The following is a 19,483-nucleotide window of genomic DNA, read 5'->3' as shown; positions in this document are numbered from 1 at the left end:
TATATAGCTATAAATACAACTCTTTTTTAGCATGTACTGGGTATAAAATAGGCTCCATTATAAATTTGTCATGCTATACATTTCTGTAAAAATAAAGTGCAGAATAACCTGAAAATTTATAATCCTATATAATAAAGATGTAATATGCAAATGGTGGTTATGCCGTGATGCATAACAACAACCACATAACGACCGGATCACGGATCAGCAGGAGGGTGGGGCAGTGAGCTACAAGTGGGCGGTGGAGAGCTACAGGAGGGGGCAGGGCAGCAAGCTATGCGGGGGGGTGGGGGGAGCTACAGTAGGGCAGGGCAGCGGGCAGAGAGCTACTGGAGGGCAGAAGCGAGCTACTGGCGAGCTACTGGCGCACGGATTCGTGCACAGGGCTACTAGTTGACAATAAGCCTAGTTAGTTATGCAAAGATGTAAAATTGGGTCCTTATATTGGTAACTTGAATTTCCACAAATTTTTTAAAAGCATGTTAGAAAATAAATTTATTAATGGGTAGATTATTATAAAGGAGTATCATATATTTATTATATTTTGTCCTAGAAAACACAATTACTATTACTAAAATCACACATCTTATTTTGAGAAGCTTTATTGAGGCCTTGTTTGGAAGAATGTAGTTGTATAGTTCTTGTCCAAAGCAAAGCTCCTAGAAATTAAGACTGGTGATGATTTAGCAACTTTAGCAATGAAAATTCTAACCATATTAAATTACCTGAATTGCAGGATTACCATAGAGACTTAGTGATTTCCTTTGGTTTTTTTCCAGGTGTCCTGAAAGTCTTCGGCCTGAAACAGTGAGGCCCTGTCTGCTTCCTTGTAGGAAGGACTGTATCGTGACCCCATACAGCGACTGGACCACTTGCCCTTCCTCATGTACAGAAGGTATGAGCTGCAGGGTTCGGGAGGTTCTTCCCCTAGAAGACCACTTGCCAGCACCTCTGAGTTCTGACTGAGCAATGTTTGTGATTCTTACATGGGTTGTGTAATCCTGGTTCAACATGAATGCCATAAAATGTTAGTTTCCGTCTAGAAAATAATATAGCTTTGCCAAACGAATTAGTTTTATGTCAAAACTGACTTAAAACTTTACAATATAAGTAAAAGTGAAAGGATTCTAGGTGTTATTATATTAACAATGTTTCCTTTAACAGCTATACTAATAAAAGGGTGATATGCTAATTAGACTAGGTAGACCGGATATCTTCCGGACTTCCGACTTCCTTCCAGACAAAGCCACGGTGGCAGGGGCCGAGGCAGAGGTGGTTAGGGGCAATCAGACTGGCAGGGGAGCAAGCACTTAGGGGCAATCAGGCTGGTGGGGGAGCAAGCTTTTAGGGGCAGGATCAGGATGGTGTCGGGGAGTAAGCAGATAGGAGCTAGATCTGGCCAGAGCAGGGGCACAAGAAGTTAGGGGCGAGAACATTCCACTGCAGGGGAGCAAGCAGTTAGGGGCCCGATCAGGCCTGCAAGGCGGAGCAAGAAGTTAGGGGACCATGAGGCCTGCAGGAGAGAGCAGTAAAGGGGCGATCAGGCAGGCAGAGAAGGGAAGCTGAGGGCGATCAAGCCTGCAGGGAAGGGGGCCAAAGGAATGTGATCAGCTGGAAGTGGGCACCTGAACAGATCGGTAGAGGCATGTAAGTAGCCAGAAAAGGGCACATCCGGAAGTGGGCAACTGAACAGACAGGCGGGGGCTCTTGATCACCAGGAAGTGGCACCGGAACAGGATGCCAGGGTCATGTGATCAGCCAAGAGTGGGCACCTGAATGGACAGGAAGGGGCTCTTGATAATCAGGGAGTTGGCAGGTGAACACAGGTGCAGGGTCAGGTGATTATGCGAGACTTATTCTGCGAGGATGGAGAAGGGCCCACATGAAGATTGAAGGGATGTGCCTAAACCGGCAGTCAGACATCCCTCTCATAATCCAGGACCGCTGACTCCTAGCTCCTCACCTCTCTACCTGCCTGATCGCCCCTAGCTGCTCCCCCTGCCAGCCTGATCACCCCTAACCACCTCTGCCTGCCAGCCTGATCGCGCCTAACTGCTCCCCTACTGGCCTGGTTGCCCCTAACTGCCCCGCTTCTGCCGGCCTGGTCACTCCTTAGTGCCCCCCCTGCTGGCCTGATTGCCCCCAACTGCTCCCCTCTGCCAGCCTGGTCGCCCCCAACTGCCCCCACTGCTGGCATGATTGCCCCTCACTGCCCCCCTCTGCCAGCCTGATCACCCCTCACTGGCCCCCCTGCCAGCCTGGTTGCCCCACGCAGCCTGCTGGTCAATCGTTTGGTCATCCCTTGCTAACCCTCCTGCCGGCCTTGTCACCCCACGCAGCCTGCTGTTTGGTTGTTACTGTTAGGGCATCATGACCAATTTGCATATTACCCTTTTATTAGTATAGATGTATACTGCCACTGCCTTATATGTTTCAAAAAGATTATACAGTGATCTTATCAGTACTCATAGTTTCCATCCCACTTATCGCAAGAAATAGCATGGCACCAGGTAGTTTCTGTTCAGATTCAATTATACAATCCCAAAGGAATAAAAGAAAGCGATCCAATAGCTGCAGTGAGGGAAGGATTAGAGGATGGAAAAGAATGAGAGATTGAAAATCCAGGTATATATGTAGATAATGCTGTGGGTCCAGGCGATGATAAAAGGCATTTGGGGGGTCGAGGTGGGGTTAGGGGGAAGAGGGTGCTAGTTTCTTGTGAGTAACGGGCATGTGAGATGTAATGGGTTTAGTTGCCATGGTCTCCTGCGGGTGGGCAGGTAGCTTCTCTAAATAAAGATGCATGTTTCCACTCTGATACCATTCTCCCCTGGAGATCCTGGGGTGGTGGCGATCAGGAGTACAGGAATGCCAGCTCAGAACACTGCTGTCCTAGGAGCTAGAGACTCTTGGAGAGGCGGGGCTGCGTTCGGTTGAGCGCAGGTCATCTCACCAGGAGCAGGTCAGCCCTGCCCGTTCCGTTTGGCAGCTCTACGGCATGTTGATTGAGTCTCCTATAACAAAAGGCTTTTAGAGACCCTAAGTCTCGGCACCCAGACTTAAAAGGAAGAACTGCAATTGTGTGTTGAGGAAATAAAGACTAAGGGGTAGGAGGGGGTTGCTGTTGGACAGCAGTGCCAAGATGCTTTGTTTCCTGGAGAAGCCTTGTCTGTTGTGCCCGTAGATGGCCGTCACGGAGAAGAACGATGCAGTGGTGTTCGAAAACTAGCCTTTTGTTATAAGGAAAATAAAGCAATTGCATGTCGTTAGTTTTTCTTTATTTGGTATGAAATGGGAATGGTCCACGTTTCGTTGAAATTACACTGACTTTCTCACACAATTAAAAAATGCAAACAAAGTTGAATGTTCGAGGATAGATAACAGCCACAGAAAATTAATTCCGGGGTGGGGTGGTTCTTTTAAAGTTAGTTATGCAGGTGAAGTCTAAAGTTTTTAAGAGTTTTGAATTAATGAACGTATGGAGCTAACTTCCTTTTAAAAAGTAATTTAAAGAGGTAAAGTTATGCTTTAGTATTGCAGAAAATGGAACAGAATAGCTTAGCATCCCAGCAAGAAGAAAAAGAACTATTTGAAATGTTGTTCTGCCCTCTCTCAAGATAGGTCTTAGATGCAATAAAGATCAGAAATTGAGTAGAAAGTAATTCTTAAACCAGTGCACTTATTAACTTTTTAAAAATTTTCATAAACTTTACAAAGGGTAGTTTTTAAAAATAGGAAACATTTATACATATAAATTATTTGGAGCTCTAGTCTTTAAAATATCATTATTTTTGACCAAATAATACATTTAGCTGCTTAAATTCTATTCACTCCCCCGTTTCACAATACATTTATTGAATTGAGAGCTAGAAGGGATATTGCAGAAGCATCTATTCTACCTTGATGCCTTTAAGCACTACTTCCCTAAAATTTCCCCAAAGATAGGAAAAATACCTTTACATTTTGCTTCTTTAATGAAACATTTCTTTCCCAATTTCCTACCACTATGCTCCTCTGTCCTGCTATTCCTCCCACTTCCAGCTTAACAACTCTTAGTTTTGCCTGCCTTTTAAATCCTTCCACCAAGTCATTTCTCTAGTGAAATCATCTTGAATGTCTTAAAGTATCTGTAAAGTGCTGTAACTGTGTGAGAGATTACATTACCCTCTGAATCCATGTGCCCCATCATCACATAATTGTTTTCTGAATATATAATCCATTTTTTCCTATTCTTATCCTATAAAGGTATTTTCCAGTATAAACACCACAGGAATATTCCTTTATTTCCCCCATGCTCATTATTTCCAATGGACAAAATGATACCTTATTTTTTTATTAATCCTCAATGTGCAGGCTTAGTCCCCACGTTTTTACTACTGTAAGGAAATGGATAAAAGAAATAGAAGTTGTTAATAATCCAGTTGAGAAGAAATGAAAGTGTGTTTTCTCATTCAGCAAATATTAAGTCCTTGCTATGTGTAACTTTTGTTCTAGGAGCTAAAACACAAAGATAAATGGAAACTATATATGTGTATTAACCACATGTAATAAACTGGGTATAAGTACATACAGGAAATTATGAAGGTTGTAAAATTCCAGTTTGCCAGCTCAAATTGTTAGTGGGGAACCTTCCTTTTTTTTTTTTTTTTTTTTTAATCCAGTGCCATAGCTCTCCTTTTGTCTGTACTTTGATCTGAGAGAGCTATAACCCGGGGTGAGCTTACAGAGCTGTTTCTTTGAGCGCACAAGTAATTTCTTAACTGAGAGCTGAGAAGAAATGAACCTCTTAGTGGGTAGAAACATGGGTGTCATGGCACTTCCTGTGCAACCCCATTAAACTTCCTCTCTACATATGATGGCTTTGAAATGTTTCACTTGAATCAGGCACAATCTCTGTCCCTTTGGACTGCACAAGGTTAAGGTATTTGAACTTTTTATAAGAATAAATGGATTGCCAAGATGGAATCAATTATGGAAGTGAGAAACAGTTATCATAGTCTTATATATTAAGTACAGACTATGGTGGTTGTGTTGAGAAGGCCCTAGAATATTTCAGAGTTGTACATTAGGTGACGTTTTTGCTTTCAAGTCAATAAACAAAGTAAAAACGAAACCCTAATCTAACATTTGACTGCTGCCTCCCCGATCTGAACAGCCCTGCCTATGTCCCAGGTGACATCTAGGGGTTAATGGCCCAAAGCTTCAGTCTGTAAGATGCTGAACTCACAGTCACCTGCTTTGTCTGGATCCCTTGTTCCCAACTCCATGGCTGTTGTCTATCTGCAGGTTGAGAGGGTTGGAGAATGATCGACCCCCTGGGAAGCAAAGACCTGCTCCTCTGTATTCTTTTCCCCTTTTCCCTGTTAGAAAACAAACACCTCCTTCCTTCCCCCAGTACTAAACGAATGACAAGAATGACAAGAATGGTCATTTAGTGTGTATACTCTCTTAAGAAGATTAACGACAGATTATAAACAAAAATAATAATAGAAAGTGTAAAAGAAGGATGGAGTCAAGTAGTAAATGGGAGAAGAAGAGAAAAATTATACTATAAAATTAGAATTATGGTAAGCTGCTGCAACTGAGAAGAAAATTAGCTCTGAGATTCTGGTGAACAAAGCCAAAAATAGAAGCACAGTGGATTCTTAACTGATTGTCAGGGGAAACAAAATTTTTCCTAGCTCTAAATTATTAGAGGAATCTCTCACCTGGGCCTTAAAAATAGGAGTCATCGGACAATAAAATGAAGACTGCATTAGCAATTTTATTAAAAGTCCTATTGGCATTTTTTAGATCTTTCCTAGATAACGGATTTTTAACGTGCAAAAGTTGGAACTAGCATTCCAACCACTACTGTTAAACTAAAAACATCCATGACAGTATTTTCAAATACTTGAGTTCTCTCCTACTCACTACCTCCAGTCCCTTATTCCCTACTCCATTACCTATAGTATTCCAGTTATTCACTAATATAGTTAATGCAATCATTAAGAGTACAGGTTTCCCCCACAATGGGAGTAATCCTAAAAAGTTACACATGAACCATACAATCTGAAATTGGGACAAGGTTGTCTATTCTAGTAGATCTTAAGCCTGGGTATTCATCACAATTCCCTGGCAAGCTTTGTAAAAATCAGACTTTTAAACTCAGCTCCAAAAAATTCTGAGACATGGTTTTGTTTTTGTCTTTTTAAGGAAATTATCTTATGCAGTCAGCCACTTAGGAATCACTAATTTGATCCATTCTCACATCTAACACAGGAATCTTCTATCCACATTGCTGGGAGTCAGTTTCCCAGACCACATTGAGGGATACCTTAACTTCATGAGAAAGGATGTTTCATTATTAGAAAGCTCTAATTGTCAAATCATATTTTTCTACTAACATAATAACTTGAAGAATGTTTCATTTCATTTCTGGTTAAGCTTTCATTGTTTGGGGCTGCTAACTCTTCTAAATTTCTCTGTTCCTGTGGTCTACATATTAAGTACTTAATGATCTTACAAAAAATTTAAATGCATCGTGCCAACTCCATTAAAATAATTCTTTAGGGAATTCTTTTATGAGTGAAATTGTGCCATGCAGCTATTCATCTCTAAAGTGTATTTATTATAAGTTGGAATATAATTTTTATTAAAGTTGGCAAGTCTTATACATCATTTGTTTCTAATACTAAAAAATTTTGAGCATCTTTATATCAATAATACTGTCAAGTTGATCTCTTCATTGTAGATAAATCTTATTTCCTTTGGCTTTTTTAACATAATTTGGAGTTATTTACTTAGAGTAATGATCACTATTTCAAATGCTTCTCTAAAAATTCTGCCTCCAGGAAGTGACTTTCATTTCACTACATACAGCCCTGATGTTAAAATGCGACCTGAATTGAAGATCTTAGACTGTTTAACATGAATAATAAATGACTAGAATAATTTATGAGTTATGCATTTCAAATTAAGTGAATAACAAAGAAATAAAATTTCTCATTAAAATCTGGAATATATTCTCCTAAGAAGGATTCATTACATGTGTATGAGTCCCGTGTGGTAAACAGGGCTATGTGAAATGGCATGAAAATAAACTTAAGGTAGAGAAAAATAAATTAATTAGAGCTGTCACGTTTCTCAAGGGGCAAGGAACATACAAAAGAGCAATTACTTTGCAGCTGTGCAGTGGGAAGCCTAGTTGACTATGGAACTGTTTTCCTCATTCTGCCCGTTTTTAAACAGAACTTGACTGGGTTTTCAGTATACGCAGTCTTTGGGAGAATTTAGGAAATGATTAGGCTAGATGCGTCCTCTCCTTCAGGGATGTCAGAGCACGTGTAGCTAGAGGCCATGTGCTTTCTTCACACAGGATGGTATTTGGAGAGTCTTTTATCAGTGACTCAGAGTACAGAGGTTAAAAAGCTGCCTCATTCTAGGGAATTCCGGAGTCAAGAAGCAGTCTCGGCACCGGGTCATCGTTCAGCTGCCAGCCAATGGAGGCAGGGACTGCACCGATCCTCTCTATGAAGAGAAGGCCTGCGAGGCCCCTCAGACGTGCCAAAGCTACAGGTAATAGAGTGAAAGGAAAACCGTGACCAATGCATTGGGCAAAATGCTTCAAGTCCAACGCTGTCCTGCAGGCTCGGTGAGGTCTGGGATGTTTGGAGCTGTATGTGCCATCGCTAACCTTTGTAAAGGAGCCGCTCGCCTACTGAAATGATCTCCAGAGAGACAAGTACATAAATCTCCATGCTGTATTATTAGCTCCAGGAGTTTGGGAAAACTTTGTACGTTGACGTAAACTCTAAGGAATGCAGTGAAGCTGTTAATAATTATGTAAACATATGTTTTAGGAAGCAGTTCTTGTTCACTTAGAGGAATAGCCTAAGCACCTGTTCCTCCCCAATGCTGGCACCCGTGCTCACAAAATGACATCTTTATCTCAATGATGCTAGTGAGATATTTGTTCTCTTCATTTTTGGCCACCTCAAAGAAAATGAAGATTTTTAAAGTTATAGATCATCATCTTGATAATTATTAGAGAAATTTTTCTTCAGAACTATGAAAAGAAAGTGCATACCTAATTGAAACAATGCGGCATATAATTGCAATCTTGACAACAAATGAAATATTATGGCATCCATTAATGGAATGTGTGATCACAAAATAGCAATTTAAGGTGAAATTGACGGCAGATCTGCCATCTTCATTTATCTGTATTTAGTTCTGACAAATAATAATAATTATGAAAAATAGAATAATTGCATGTTTAGATGGTGAACACTAACATCAATTAGACCAAATGTATCTATTTGGCGGATTTGTTTCTGTAAAGTGCATTATAATTGCAGTTTCTGAATTGATGCTACAACAGTAACCAAAGGAACACTATAGAAAAGGCTCACAACATGAATGCAGTTTTATAACCTGAATATAAAATAAACATACCTCTACTAAACAGAATGCATCACTCTGGTACCATCTGGTACATCTGCTAGCAGTCCTAATCATTAAGAAGGCTAATTGCTTTCTATAGAGTTTATTCTTATAGAACTTGGCCATGTTGAACTGTGTTTCCACTACCATAGAAAGTACTGCTCTCTTTAATGCTGCCTTTTTATAATGCCTTGGAGACCTACATTACATTTAGATATGACTGAGCATCGTCAAATAAATTTCTCTTTGCAGTGGTCACAGTCATGTTTCCATGTCGCCATATCCCTGATTTGCCTGGCATTTTTGCTTCCTCTCCATTAGGTTTCTTCTCCTTTCTTATAGGTGGAAGACGCACAAATGGCGCAGGTGCCAATTGGTCCCTTGGAGCGTGCAACAGGACAGCCCTGGAGCACAGGAAGGCTGTGGGCCCGGACGACAGGCCAGAGGTGAGAGGCCTCGTTCCACAGCTGATTTGCTTTTCATTTCTCCAACATCTCTCACCCACCAGCTTGATGAGTGTGTCATTTGATGCCATGCTTAGCCAATGGAGCAGAGCAGACATGAATCTGCTTACCACTCATTCTACGTAGCGCAGGAACGTGTCTTTTTAAATTGTGCCCTTTGTTCTTAGGCATTAGCCTGTAAGTCCTCTGCTTGAATGTTTCCCTTGCTGATGTCTAGAAGACAATCGGACGAAGCTTTTGAGAGGGTTATGACAGAGATTGTACACTGCAGCTTGTTGTTTGTTGTGGTGGTTAGTTTGGGGATGGTGGTCTTCCATCATACTTTTGCTTGTCACCTTAACCATAAGAGCCTTTATATCCTTGCCCATCTGCATTATATACGTGCGGGCATGCAATGTAATATAATTGGTTAAGTTTCCCAGAAATTCCCAGCAATGACATCCCTAACATTACCAGGGCTATCCCCAATTTTGCTCATATGCAGTGCTGATTTTTAAACGGCAGGTTTATGTACTCCAACCTGCCATATGTGGACGGCAGTCTGTCTGCACTGCTAGCTAACGTGGAATCCTGAAGAAATGAGTGATGGAAATGTTTCCAACTTGCCAATATTATTTACTGGGTGTTATGAATAATACTTATATTTGAAGCTTTGGACATGTTATTCATGCATGTAGCAAATTCAGTCTTTAAAGAGTATATATGATAGTTTCTACTCACGTTGACTTTTAGCATGTAACTCCTACATACCTAAAATGTTGTTGAATATGCAATTGAAAACACTGCTACACCTCTCTTTCATTCATAAAAACATCTTTTGATCCGTAATTCTTTGTAATATATTTGATGATGCAAAAGTCTAAACATACAGAATAGAATTCCAGCCTTTGCTGATGTGATCTGGAGCCCATTTTCTTTGCAATGAGAAGATTGCTTCCCTAATTTGGAAAAAAAAAACAACCTGCTACTTCTTTGTAAAACTCTTCTATTTATATAATCATCATTTTAGAAGTCTCTATTTGAAATGTAAAATTTAGTTTACAAATAATAATGACTAACTATGGACTTTTAGAAATTTATTTTATATGTTTAATTTTCATTATGTATCCTCCACCATCAGCCTTAGCTAAAAAAATAATGGTCTCCTTTACAGTTAGAGACTTAGGTATTTAGAATTGAAAGTCATTCTCATTTCAACCCATTCATCAAGAAACGGAGTGATACGAGATCTTCTTGTCATGCCCTACTAATTCCTCCTTGAATCAAGCACACATTTGCATGCAATTTGGGCCCTACATGGAGTTTATAATGAAAACAAGTATGAGTTTGGAAATCAGGAAACACAATATTTAGTCCTTGTTCTTTCACTAATACACTGTGAGTCCTCTTCACTACTTTACATTTCTGGGTCTTCATCTATTTAGATGGAAAAAAAAGGAAAGAAGAGAGAGTTGGACCAAATGATCTTTGAGGATTATCCCAATATTCATATTTTACAATCTATGCACAGTTCATACTCAGGGATCCAAGTGTGGGAATTGAGATTAGGTAAAACAGCCCATATATTTACAGTCCACCACTGGAGGAAATCTGAGATATGGTGGCAACAGCACAAGTGTGAAAACAGCTTCAGTTCCAGACTCTTTTACTCAACAACTGCAGAACCTTGTTCGTTTATTTCCTCCCTCTGAGGCTGAGAACATAATGCTCCTCAGACCGCTTTGCACATATCAAGTCTCCATTAAATGTTAAATCCTCCCCGCTTCCTGCTCATTATGGCCCCAGTGGATGTGCACCTCGGTCATAGCTGGCATAAGAGCAACGATATTAACATGGTTCTTTTGTAGCTTTGACACGAAGTCTGTATGAGAACAGTTCTTTCTGTGATTGGTAATCTGGTTATCTCCAAATCTGAAAACGCCAGCTCATTCCTCATCCTGGCTGACTGCTTTGTAGTACCTAATATGGTGACCCCCTCGCACGAGAAAAGGAGTCTTTGGCTTCCCCCATGCCTTTCTGATTGTTCCATTCTTGGTTTCCTATTGCTGGTTCCTCTTCCTCTGCCTGCACTTAAACAATGACTTCTAATCTTGGAATACTTGTCAGACGACTTCCTCTATCTTGGCAATCTTTTCTATGCCCAGGCTACCTGGAAAGAAACATCATTTCTGCGCATACTAAGAGGAACCCTCTTAAACTCCATCTGAAGATAATCTTTGTTGCCTTGGTATCCTTAAACATTTTTTTCTCAGAGCCTATGTTCTACAGAAACATGAAATGGGGAAAATCAAGAGTGTGAAAATATATTTTGCTAATGAAATACTGGCAACATTTTCTTCCTTTGATGGTCATAGCTGTTTTTAGAATTCTGCATGATTCACCTGTCATATTCTTACTATTTTCACCTTTGTTTTTATCTGGTCAGAGACTTAAGAAGTGCCAACTTGTGCTATTTTTTAATGATTAAAGAAACTGTGTAGTAAGGATTAGCATCAATCAGGAAAGACTAGAGAGAAACTGCACCCTGTCCTCTCTAGTACACCAGATTTTCTCATTCCAGTCCCTCATTCAACTGTGAGTGCATTCAGAAGATTGTGTAGCGAGAGCCATGAGTGTAGGGAAAGAATGAAGATGTTCAAGGCGGGGAGCTTACATTGGGTTAGGGCAGTGGTCGGCAAACCACGGCTCGCGAGCCACATGCGGCTCGCGAGCCGCGGTTTGCCGCTCTGTTGACTAATGAGTTTGCTGACCACTGGGTTAGGGAAGTGGTGTCACTGGTAACATTATCCAACATGTAGGAATTAAAGGCTGATTCATTGCAAAAGCCATGATTTGAAGCTAAAGAGCTCAAGAAAGACCTAAATGATAAGCTGGGACTTGAGTTGTACCGTATTATTAGAATTAGCAGAAAGGAGAAAAAAATACAAAATAAGATCAATTCTATAAGCTAAGCATTTGAGGTAAGAAAAGTAAAAACATTGAATATGTTCACAGAAAAGTGGGTAATTGAAGCTCTGAAGACAAACGGGAGCCCGGGGTGATGTTGTAGAAGGCTATAGATGTCAGGATCAGTATTTTAGGCTTTGTTCAATAAGGTAGGAGCAAGCACCTGATGAAAGCAGGGTTTTATCTGTCAGCATGTGGAGAATAAATTAGGAGGATAAAACACATAGGTCTGGATGCCAGCTAGTACACTATTGTAGCAATGCAAAGATGAAGTGATAGGGTCTCAGGAACCATAGTGGGGGGAATGGGCAAAAAATAAATGGACTTTCAACGTACAATAAAGTAATTTTAGGACTTAGTGGCAGGTGAGAGTAGCAGAAATAGGAATAAGCAAGTCAAAGATTTGATTCTTTAATGCCAATATTTTTAGTTTGAGAATAGTTATTGCATATTTATGGAAATTCTTAGGTCTGAAACTAGAGCTGATTTTAGAGAGTATATTTTGTATACTGTGCATTAGAGGTGACAGCAGGGGAGCGAATTAAAAACATCTAGGTATGCATTTGAAATTTAGCTGTAGATATAGCTTAGGACAGAAGATAGAAATTTGGGTCAAATTTCCAGAAAGGGTTTTGACGAAGCCATAGAAGAAGCTAAGGTCCCCAAAATACATCACATACAGCCAGAAAATGATTATTGCATTTCACCATTAATAGATTTTTTTCTATAACCTGTTTGTATTTGTAGAGTGTTTAAGCATTTCTTTTTACCTAAAGAACTAAATGGTATTAACTTTAAATTACTATTTCTTTGCTATGTCAGAAATAATACCCAATGAGTTAACTTTACCATTGTATGATTCTGAAGGTAGAAATTTTTATCCCATGGATTTTACCAGACCATTGGTCTAGACCAGTGATCAGTAAACAATGGCCTGTGTACCAAATCCAGCCCATAGTCTTTTTTTAAAAAAACAATTAGCGTTCTTTTGAAACATTTCCTTACCTATTGCCGATGGCTGCTTTCATGATACAAGGCAAAGCTGAGTGGTCAGCCCTCCATATCCACAGCCTCCACATCTGCAGATTCAACCAACAACAAGTGGAAAAAATATTTTTAATGTTACACTGTTGATGATGTATACTATGTTGCATCTGGTTTCATGTGGCCTTCATGTTATTGGGTTCATTCAGCCTGTTGAGAGAATAAACGTATATAACAAACAGTTTTTATATATTTCTTATGGTAGGAAATATACTATAGGTCTACATGACTTAGGTGACTCAAGGAAAATCCGTATGTTTGCGGCATAGTGCATTGACCATTTTGTGTAGAGTTTCTATGAGTGAGTTGGAGGCAAGAGCCCACATTGTGGGGGAATTGAATACCTCCGGGAGTATTTGGATACCAGAAGGAAAAGGAAGAGGAGGAGGAGGAGGAGCCAGAAGAAGAGAAGGGTTTTTTTCAATAGGAAAGCAAAAGCAGTGAAGAATCTTAGCAAAGCTTTGGATATGGACAATGATGTATTCCAGGAAATTCTATCTAATGGTGTAAGAACTAAAGAAAGGAGAGAGAGGGGGGGCGGATTTTAAAAAAGGGATTGATGGGATTTGGAAACTTTAAAACTTGAATCGTTTTAAATATCACATGGAAATTTTAGAGGTTCTTTGACATAGGCATCTTTACTGTCAATAAAAAATGCAAATACATGAAATTATATCTACATTCTATTTACTTTTTAAGTGAATAGAAAGCTCAAATTTGCTTCATTCTGCTTTAGTCCACTGTGTATAAACTTTTAATAGAATTGTAACTCTACTGTCCCTTTTCTCTGCTCACATGTCCACAGTTTGGATGGTATTTAGAAAGCTAAATTATGGGTGCATCAGTGACTGTCATTGAACCTACACATAATAGCTATAGCTAGAGTTACTATTACATTTGCATGAAAAATAAAATACATGACTCATAATAATGACAATTTTGGATAATTTACTTATTTTTTACTTATGACTCCCCTAAGGGACAAAAGCAATCACTACTTAACATCAATCATATACTTAAAATCCTATCTACTTAAAATCTATAAAAGCCTAATATGCAAATTGTCCCCTTGCGCGATCATTCGATGGGAGTTCAACAGGGAGACCGGGAGTTCGACCGTTCACTATGACATGCGCTGACCACCAGGGGGTGGCATGAAACATGGTGGGCATCAGCAACATGCTGTGACCTCTCACTGGCTACCTGGGGGCGGGGGTGACAGGGACGGAGGTGCGGTACGAATGCGGGGTGTCCACCGAGCTCGCTCTCACTCTGCCTGCTACCCTCCCCGGGACACTCAGGTGCTGGGCGCCTGTGAGGAGCCCACCCCGCACCCGCGCGGCCTCTTCTGGGTGAGCTGGCCCTAGCCGCTGGGACCGCAGGGGCCGGTCAGGCTCCCGTGGGTTCGAGCAGGAGCTGGTCTGTGAGGCCAGCCAGGAGAGAGCGCGCTGCCCGCTCGGCTTCCGTGCAGTGCTGCCGGGCGGCCCAGAGGCCCATGCTATGCCCTGGCCCGTGGTGTCCGGCCACGCTCACCACATCTCCGCGTGGGGACTCAGGCGCCATAACTCAGGCAGAGGGATGTGCGTGGGGGTCCGGGGACCCAGGTGCTGCCCCGGGCCCAGAGGTCAGCTGGGACCTGCCCTTCCACGCCACACTCTTGCTCTTCGATCGCCCGCCAGGCCTAGGGACCGCACCCGTGCATGAATTTCATGCAACGGGCCTCTATTGTATATATATTATTCCAGTGTTTATTACTTTGTGGCACATACCAAGAGTATGATACAAAGGTATCATAGATTAGATGCTGATATCTCATATAAATAACTTCACATTTGCTCTTGCTCAATCTCGGTGCAGTCTTCATGCTTCTTCTGACAAGTATACTTTCTATAAATAAGGTAGAACTAGAATAACAATCCTTAGGGTCAGCCCTGACTATCCTAATCCCCCAGCCTCCCTGTATCCTCGCCTGCCAACGAGTGTCCATCATAATGTTGACTTGTCATTAACATGACATCAGTCTCTTTATGTGGAAGCCAGCGTGATTCAGATGTATTCCCAAATCTAGACCACAGAAATTTTAAAAAACACACCTTCAGTAATATGACTTACATGACAGGGACCCTTCTTCCCTAGCAGTCCTTACCCAGTGTCACTTATTAATAAGGTTATAAAAGGAAAGTCTACAAAGAAAAGAGTAAGTTTTCATTCTCTCCCCACCAAAATTAAATCTAAATATATTTGTAAAATGTGAGATACAGGTATTTCACTACAATTTATGCTGTTATTTTTGTGTGTGAACAAAGATGCTTAAACCTTATGCTTCAATTAAGTGGCTTAAACTATACTAATGCCCAGGTTAAACTCTTAGCTTAAACTCTGGCTCACTTTATTCTTTTTAAATGCTCACATTTTAGAGGCATTATTGAGGTTATGCCCAGAATGTCTGGGCCAATTTATCTCAGTAACTCACATGAATCTGTTAATTTTAGAGATTGTTATGCAATGGGAAGAAAAAGAACCGAAGTAGAAAAGGAACTAGGCAGAAAAGAACAAAGGAGCTGGCTTTAAAGTATTTCCCTGCCACAATTTTTAAAATTTCATTGTGACTGGTGTATTTATTAGTTACCACCCAATAGTTTTTACATGCTGTATTTATATAAACTATTATTTAAAACTTCTAATTTTTCTGTTTTTAAATTATTTCCTCTAATTTTCTATGAACACTAGCTTCCTTGTTGACTTGGGGGTTTTATTTTTGTTTCTATTGCTAGGAGAGCCCTGTCATAAAATGATTATTATCATTCCCAATTTTTTAGTGGCTCATAAAATCAGCTTGACACCGTGGTGTGTCTGTGATGGGCCCTCCATGTTCCATTTGTTCTTATGCAGTTAGTTAGCCTTCCCAGAGCCCAAAGGGGCAGGGGGGCGCTCACTGAGCTCCTCCCCTGGGAGCTGATTATCATTTCCTAGTCACTCCTTGCACAAGGACTTTCACATATATTATGAGCATCAGTGGGTCTGGGGATCATTGGTAACTGTTTAGGATCAATAAAAAATAACGTGTATTTCTTTCCCCTTTCTGCCAGAATTATATTCACAACTTGTAATTAGGAAGAGTAATTTGGCAAACTTACCCGGGAAAATCTCTTCCACAGAGAAAGACGAAGATCATTATATCCACCTAGCAAGCAACGGGAGCCCTCTTGCATTATTTATAAGTTCGGTCTTGTAAGCACAATTCGGTCTCGTGGTAACTAACTCCTGCTCACATGAAGCTTTTTCTTTTTCATTTCTACGTGATGCAGTCTCACTGTTGCTATTTTTTCATAACACGCTAGGAAAAATCACTCCTCTCATCACTCCATCAGCTGAACATCGTCTGTCTCCAGTGCTACCGGATGCTGTTGCTGTGGGATAAGCCATGTTAATACGGCTCAATTTAATAAGTCAGGTCTCAGAGCTCCTTGAACTCTTTGTCACGTATAATTCAACAGCATTCCCTGCGTGAGGGTAGTGATCTGATTCTGTCCCTGCAATGAACTTCTGTGAGCACGTTCTGGATCTTGCCATTCACTTCATTCTGACTGTTCAAATGAAATGACAACACGGTCTTACCTGCTGCAGGGCCATCCCATAGACCAACAGCACGTCTCCTTTGTATGCATCCTGAATAGTAAGGGAGTTTCATTCCTCTTCAGGAAAATGAAGATGAGCAGCTGCATTCTGAATTCTATTACATTTACTTCACAGCTGCTTCGATAGCCTTCCATTTCCATACTCAGATATGCATAACACTGATATCCGTGTCCTTTCTGCGCAAACCAATGTTATCTGTTTCCTTTCATGTCAGGAACCTTTAGTATTCTCCTCTTCAAAACAGAGCACAGAATTTGACTTACATAAAAACATTCTGGAATCAAGTCTACTTATTCTACTTATTAATCTTTTTTAAATTTAAATTTATGGGACATTTCAATAATACATAAAAGTAAGGAGAATAATTTAATGAGTACTAGTAGTATAGTCACTCCCTCAGCCTCAAGTTTTTAACATGTTGCCATTCTTGGTCCTCTGCCACTCCTCACATGCTTAAAAAGATTTTGCTGGGATATTTTAAGGCAACTTCTATATAAGACATATGTCATCCATACATATGCAATTATTTTTTAAACATAACAGTATTATTATAGTAGTAAACAAAATTAACAATAATTATTTAATTTAATCATCTAATACTCAGATTACATTTGATTTCCCCCTGTTGTCTCAAAAATGTCTGTTTATAATTGACTAGAAGCTGGGTGCATGAAATTCATGCATGGGGAGGGTCCCTAGGCCTGGCCAGCGATCAGGGCCAATCAGTGCCTTCCGGCTGCCAGCCGGGGCCTTCCTTCCCCTGGATGCTGGCTGCTGGCCAGGGGCCTTCCTTCATTCTGCGCCGCCCCCTGGTGGTCAGTGCACGTCATAGCGAGTGGTTGAACTCCCGGTCGATCGAACTCCTGAGGGGACAATTTGCATATTAACCTTTTATTATATAGGATTTGATTAAATTAGGGTTCATGAAGTTCTCCCCATTGCATTTAATTAGAATATTTTTTAAGTCCCTTTGAAACTAACAATTCTGTCTCTCCTTTTCAGACCGTTTATTTGTTTAAAAAACTGGCTTTCTTATTTATTTTTCCAACGTCTCCGCAGTGATGGCTTGATTCATGTGTAACTCACAAGTCAGTCACGTGGATATCTTCCTGGCTTTCAGTCTGCTGGAGGCCGTCTGCCCCTGACACTTAAAAGGGGGTGTGGAGTGAGGTAGAAGAGGGTAAAAGGGGGATGAATGGTGATGGAAGGAGACTTGACTTGTAATGGTAAACACATAATACAATATACAGATGAGGCATTGTGGAATTGTATACCTGAAACATATATAATTTTATTAACCAATATCACCCCAATAAATTCAACTAAAAACCTCTTGTGCCTTAACAAATACAATAAAATCATCAATAACATAAGTGGATATAATCACCAGGGAGTTACGTATAGGATTTTACTTTACAATAATCATTTTTATATTTGCTGACCTCACTGAGAAGCTTTTATGGTGAATTATTTGTAGGGCAGCATGGTTTTTGGCCCATCTTTCTAAAAAAGACCGCAGCCCAGAGGAGAGCTTGCAGCATAATCATTACACACGAGATATAAATGCTCCACCTGTAAATACAGATACAGTTGTCTGAGTATATGCAGCATGTTGGTGTGCTAGGAAACCATGCTTTGTATGATGCAGTTAAAAACGTTCTGATTTTAGTGTCTCATAAATCATTTTTAAAATTTATAAAGTTGAGAGACCAGATGTTTTCCTTTCCATTTCTATTCTCCTGGCCCCCAGTAGCAGGGAACTCATTTCAGATTGCATTCCTGTGTTTGAACTGTTGTATTTCCTCCACACCAGAATAGAAACAAGTTGAGATGTGTGATAAATTTTCAATATATTGTACAAATTCTGGTGTTGCTACTTGTTTGCATAACATGGCATGAGTAATTCTTTCAAAGCACATTGTCTAAAATCTCTGATAAGGGGAATGGAGTACTGAGTGGGTTCTGAGAACAGATATGGGAATTTTACATATTTTTTCTTTTCAACTAGTCAAAATATTAAAGATGTTATGTACTGCAGGTGTATAGAGAAAAGGACTTTAGATTTTTGTAAGTAGTACATATAGATTTACACAAAATTTATTTCTGGAATCATGATAGTGATTTTATTTTGTTATGTTTTTTATATTACTTAATATGATAATTGGAACAGTTCTGAAATACAGTTGGTGAAAAAGAACCTTAGAGAGAGAACCTTAATGGAGAACTTAAGGCAACTTCATTTAGTTTCTCAGAAGATTTATAATCAGGTCTCTGTTTCAGAGAGCCAAATTGGATGAGTAGGTGAAAGTAGTTTTATTTCAAGGAACCCACATTTAGTTTTGTAATTTTTTTTTTAGTTATAAACAGTGTGACCTGCTTCCAAGCTTAGAGTTCTGATATGGTCAAAGCTCTTATTTTCCAAATGTGTCATTCTTGGGGTTCCTGCATAGTGTAAAGTCTAAAGTCTAATATTAGTCTAAAGTCTAATATCTTCCTCTTTATCAATGCTTCCTCTTTAGCCTTATTGGGGCAACTCTGCTCACAAGCCGCCAGAGCTTGCTAAGTTTGAAGTGTTTAAGGAGTCAACCCTGCTTCCACAGGTGTAGCAAGAACTGCAAAAATCATATCAGCTCATTAGCATACCACATCGCGGGGACTCCTCCTACACCCACAGATGACTTTCTCCCAAACTATGTGGATGCTCTTTTTGTACAGGTCCACTCTTTGTACAGGTCCCTTGGAGCTCCAAGTTTAGAGCTTCCTTAGCTCATTCCCACATGCCCAGCCATTGTTTCCCTCCACTTGGCACAGTGTCAAGGTGATTGGGTACCAGAGGACTTTTCATCTTAGCCACAAGTTTTGACCAAATCACTCCTTGTGCCTTCAATGCTCAAGCTTAGTGGGTCTTCAACTTGAATGTGCATAAGGAAATCTGAGCAGCTTGGAAAAAAATCCATATCCCTTGA

At 40.2% G+C, this 19,483-nt stretch overlaps 1 protein-coding gene across 2 annotated transcripts in view; it reads left to right on the top strand.

Annotated features, from left to right (window-relative positions):
- Window positions 1–19,483, top strand: part of THSD7A (thrombospondin type 1 domain containing 7A) — a 313,292-nt gene that overhangs the window by 240,878 nt on the left and 52,931 nt on the right. For both annotated transcript variants that reach the window (XM_080663644.1, XM_080663643.1), the window contains 3 exons: window positions 780–895; window positions 7,425–7,557; window positions 8,767–8,870. In XM_080663644.1, the coding sequence (XP_080519770.1) occupies window positions 780–895; window positions 7,425–7,557; window positions 8,767–8,870 (353 nt within the window). The remainder of the gene's footprint in view (window positions 1–779; window positions 896–7,424; window positions 7,558–8,766; window positions 8,871–19,483) is intronic.

This window comes from Plecotus auritus (genome assembly GCF_963455305.1).
Source record: "Plecotus auritus genome assembly, chromosome: 4".
Lineage (NCBI taxonomy): Eukaryota > Metazoa > Chordata > Mammalia > Chiroptera > Vespertilionidae > Plecotus > Plecotus auritus.
The sequence above is the reverse complement of the archived record's forward strand: the minus strand, read 5'-3'. Positions and strand labels throughout refer to the sequence as shown.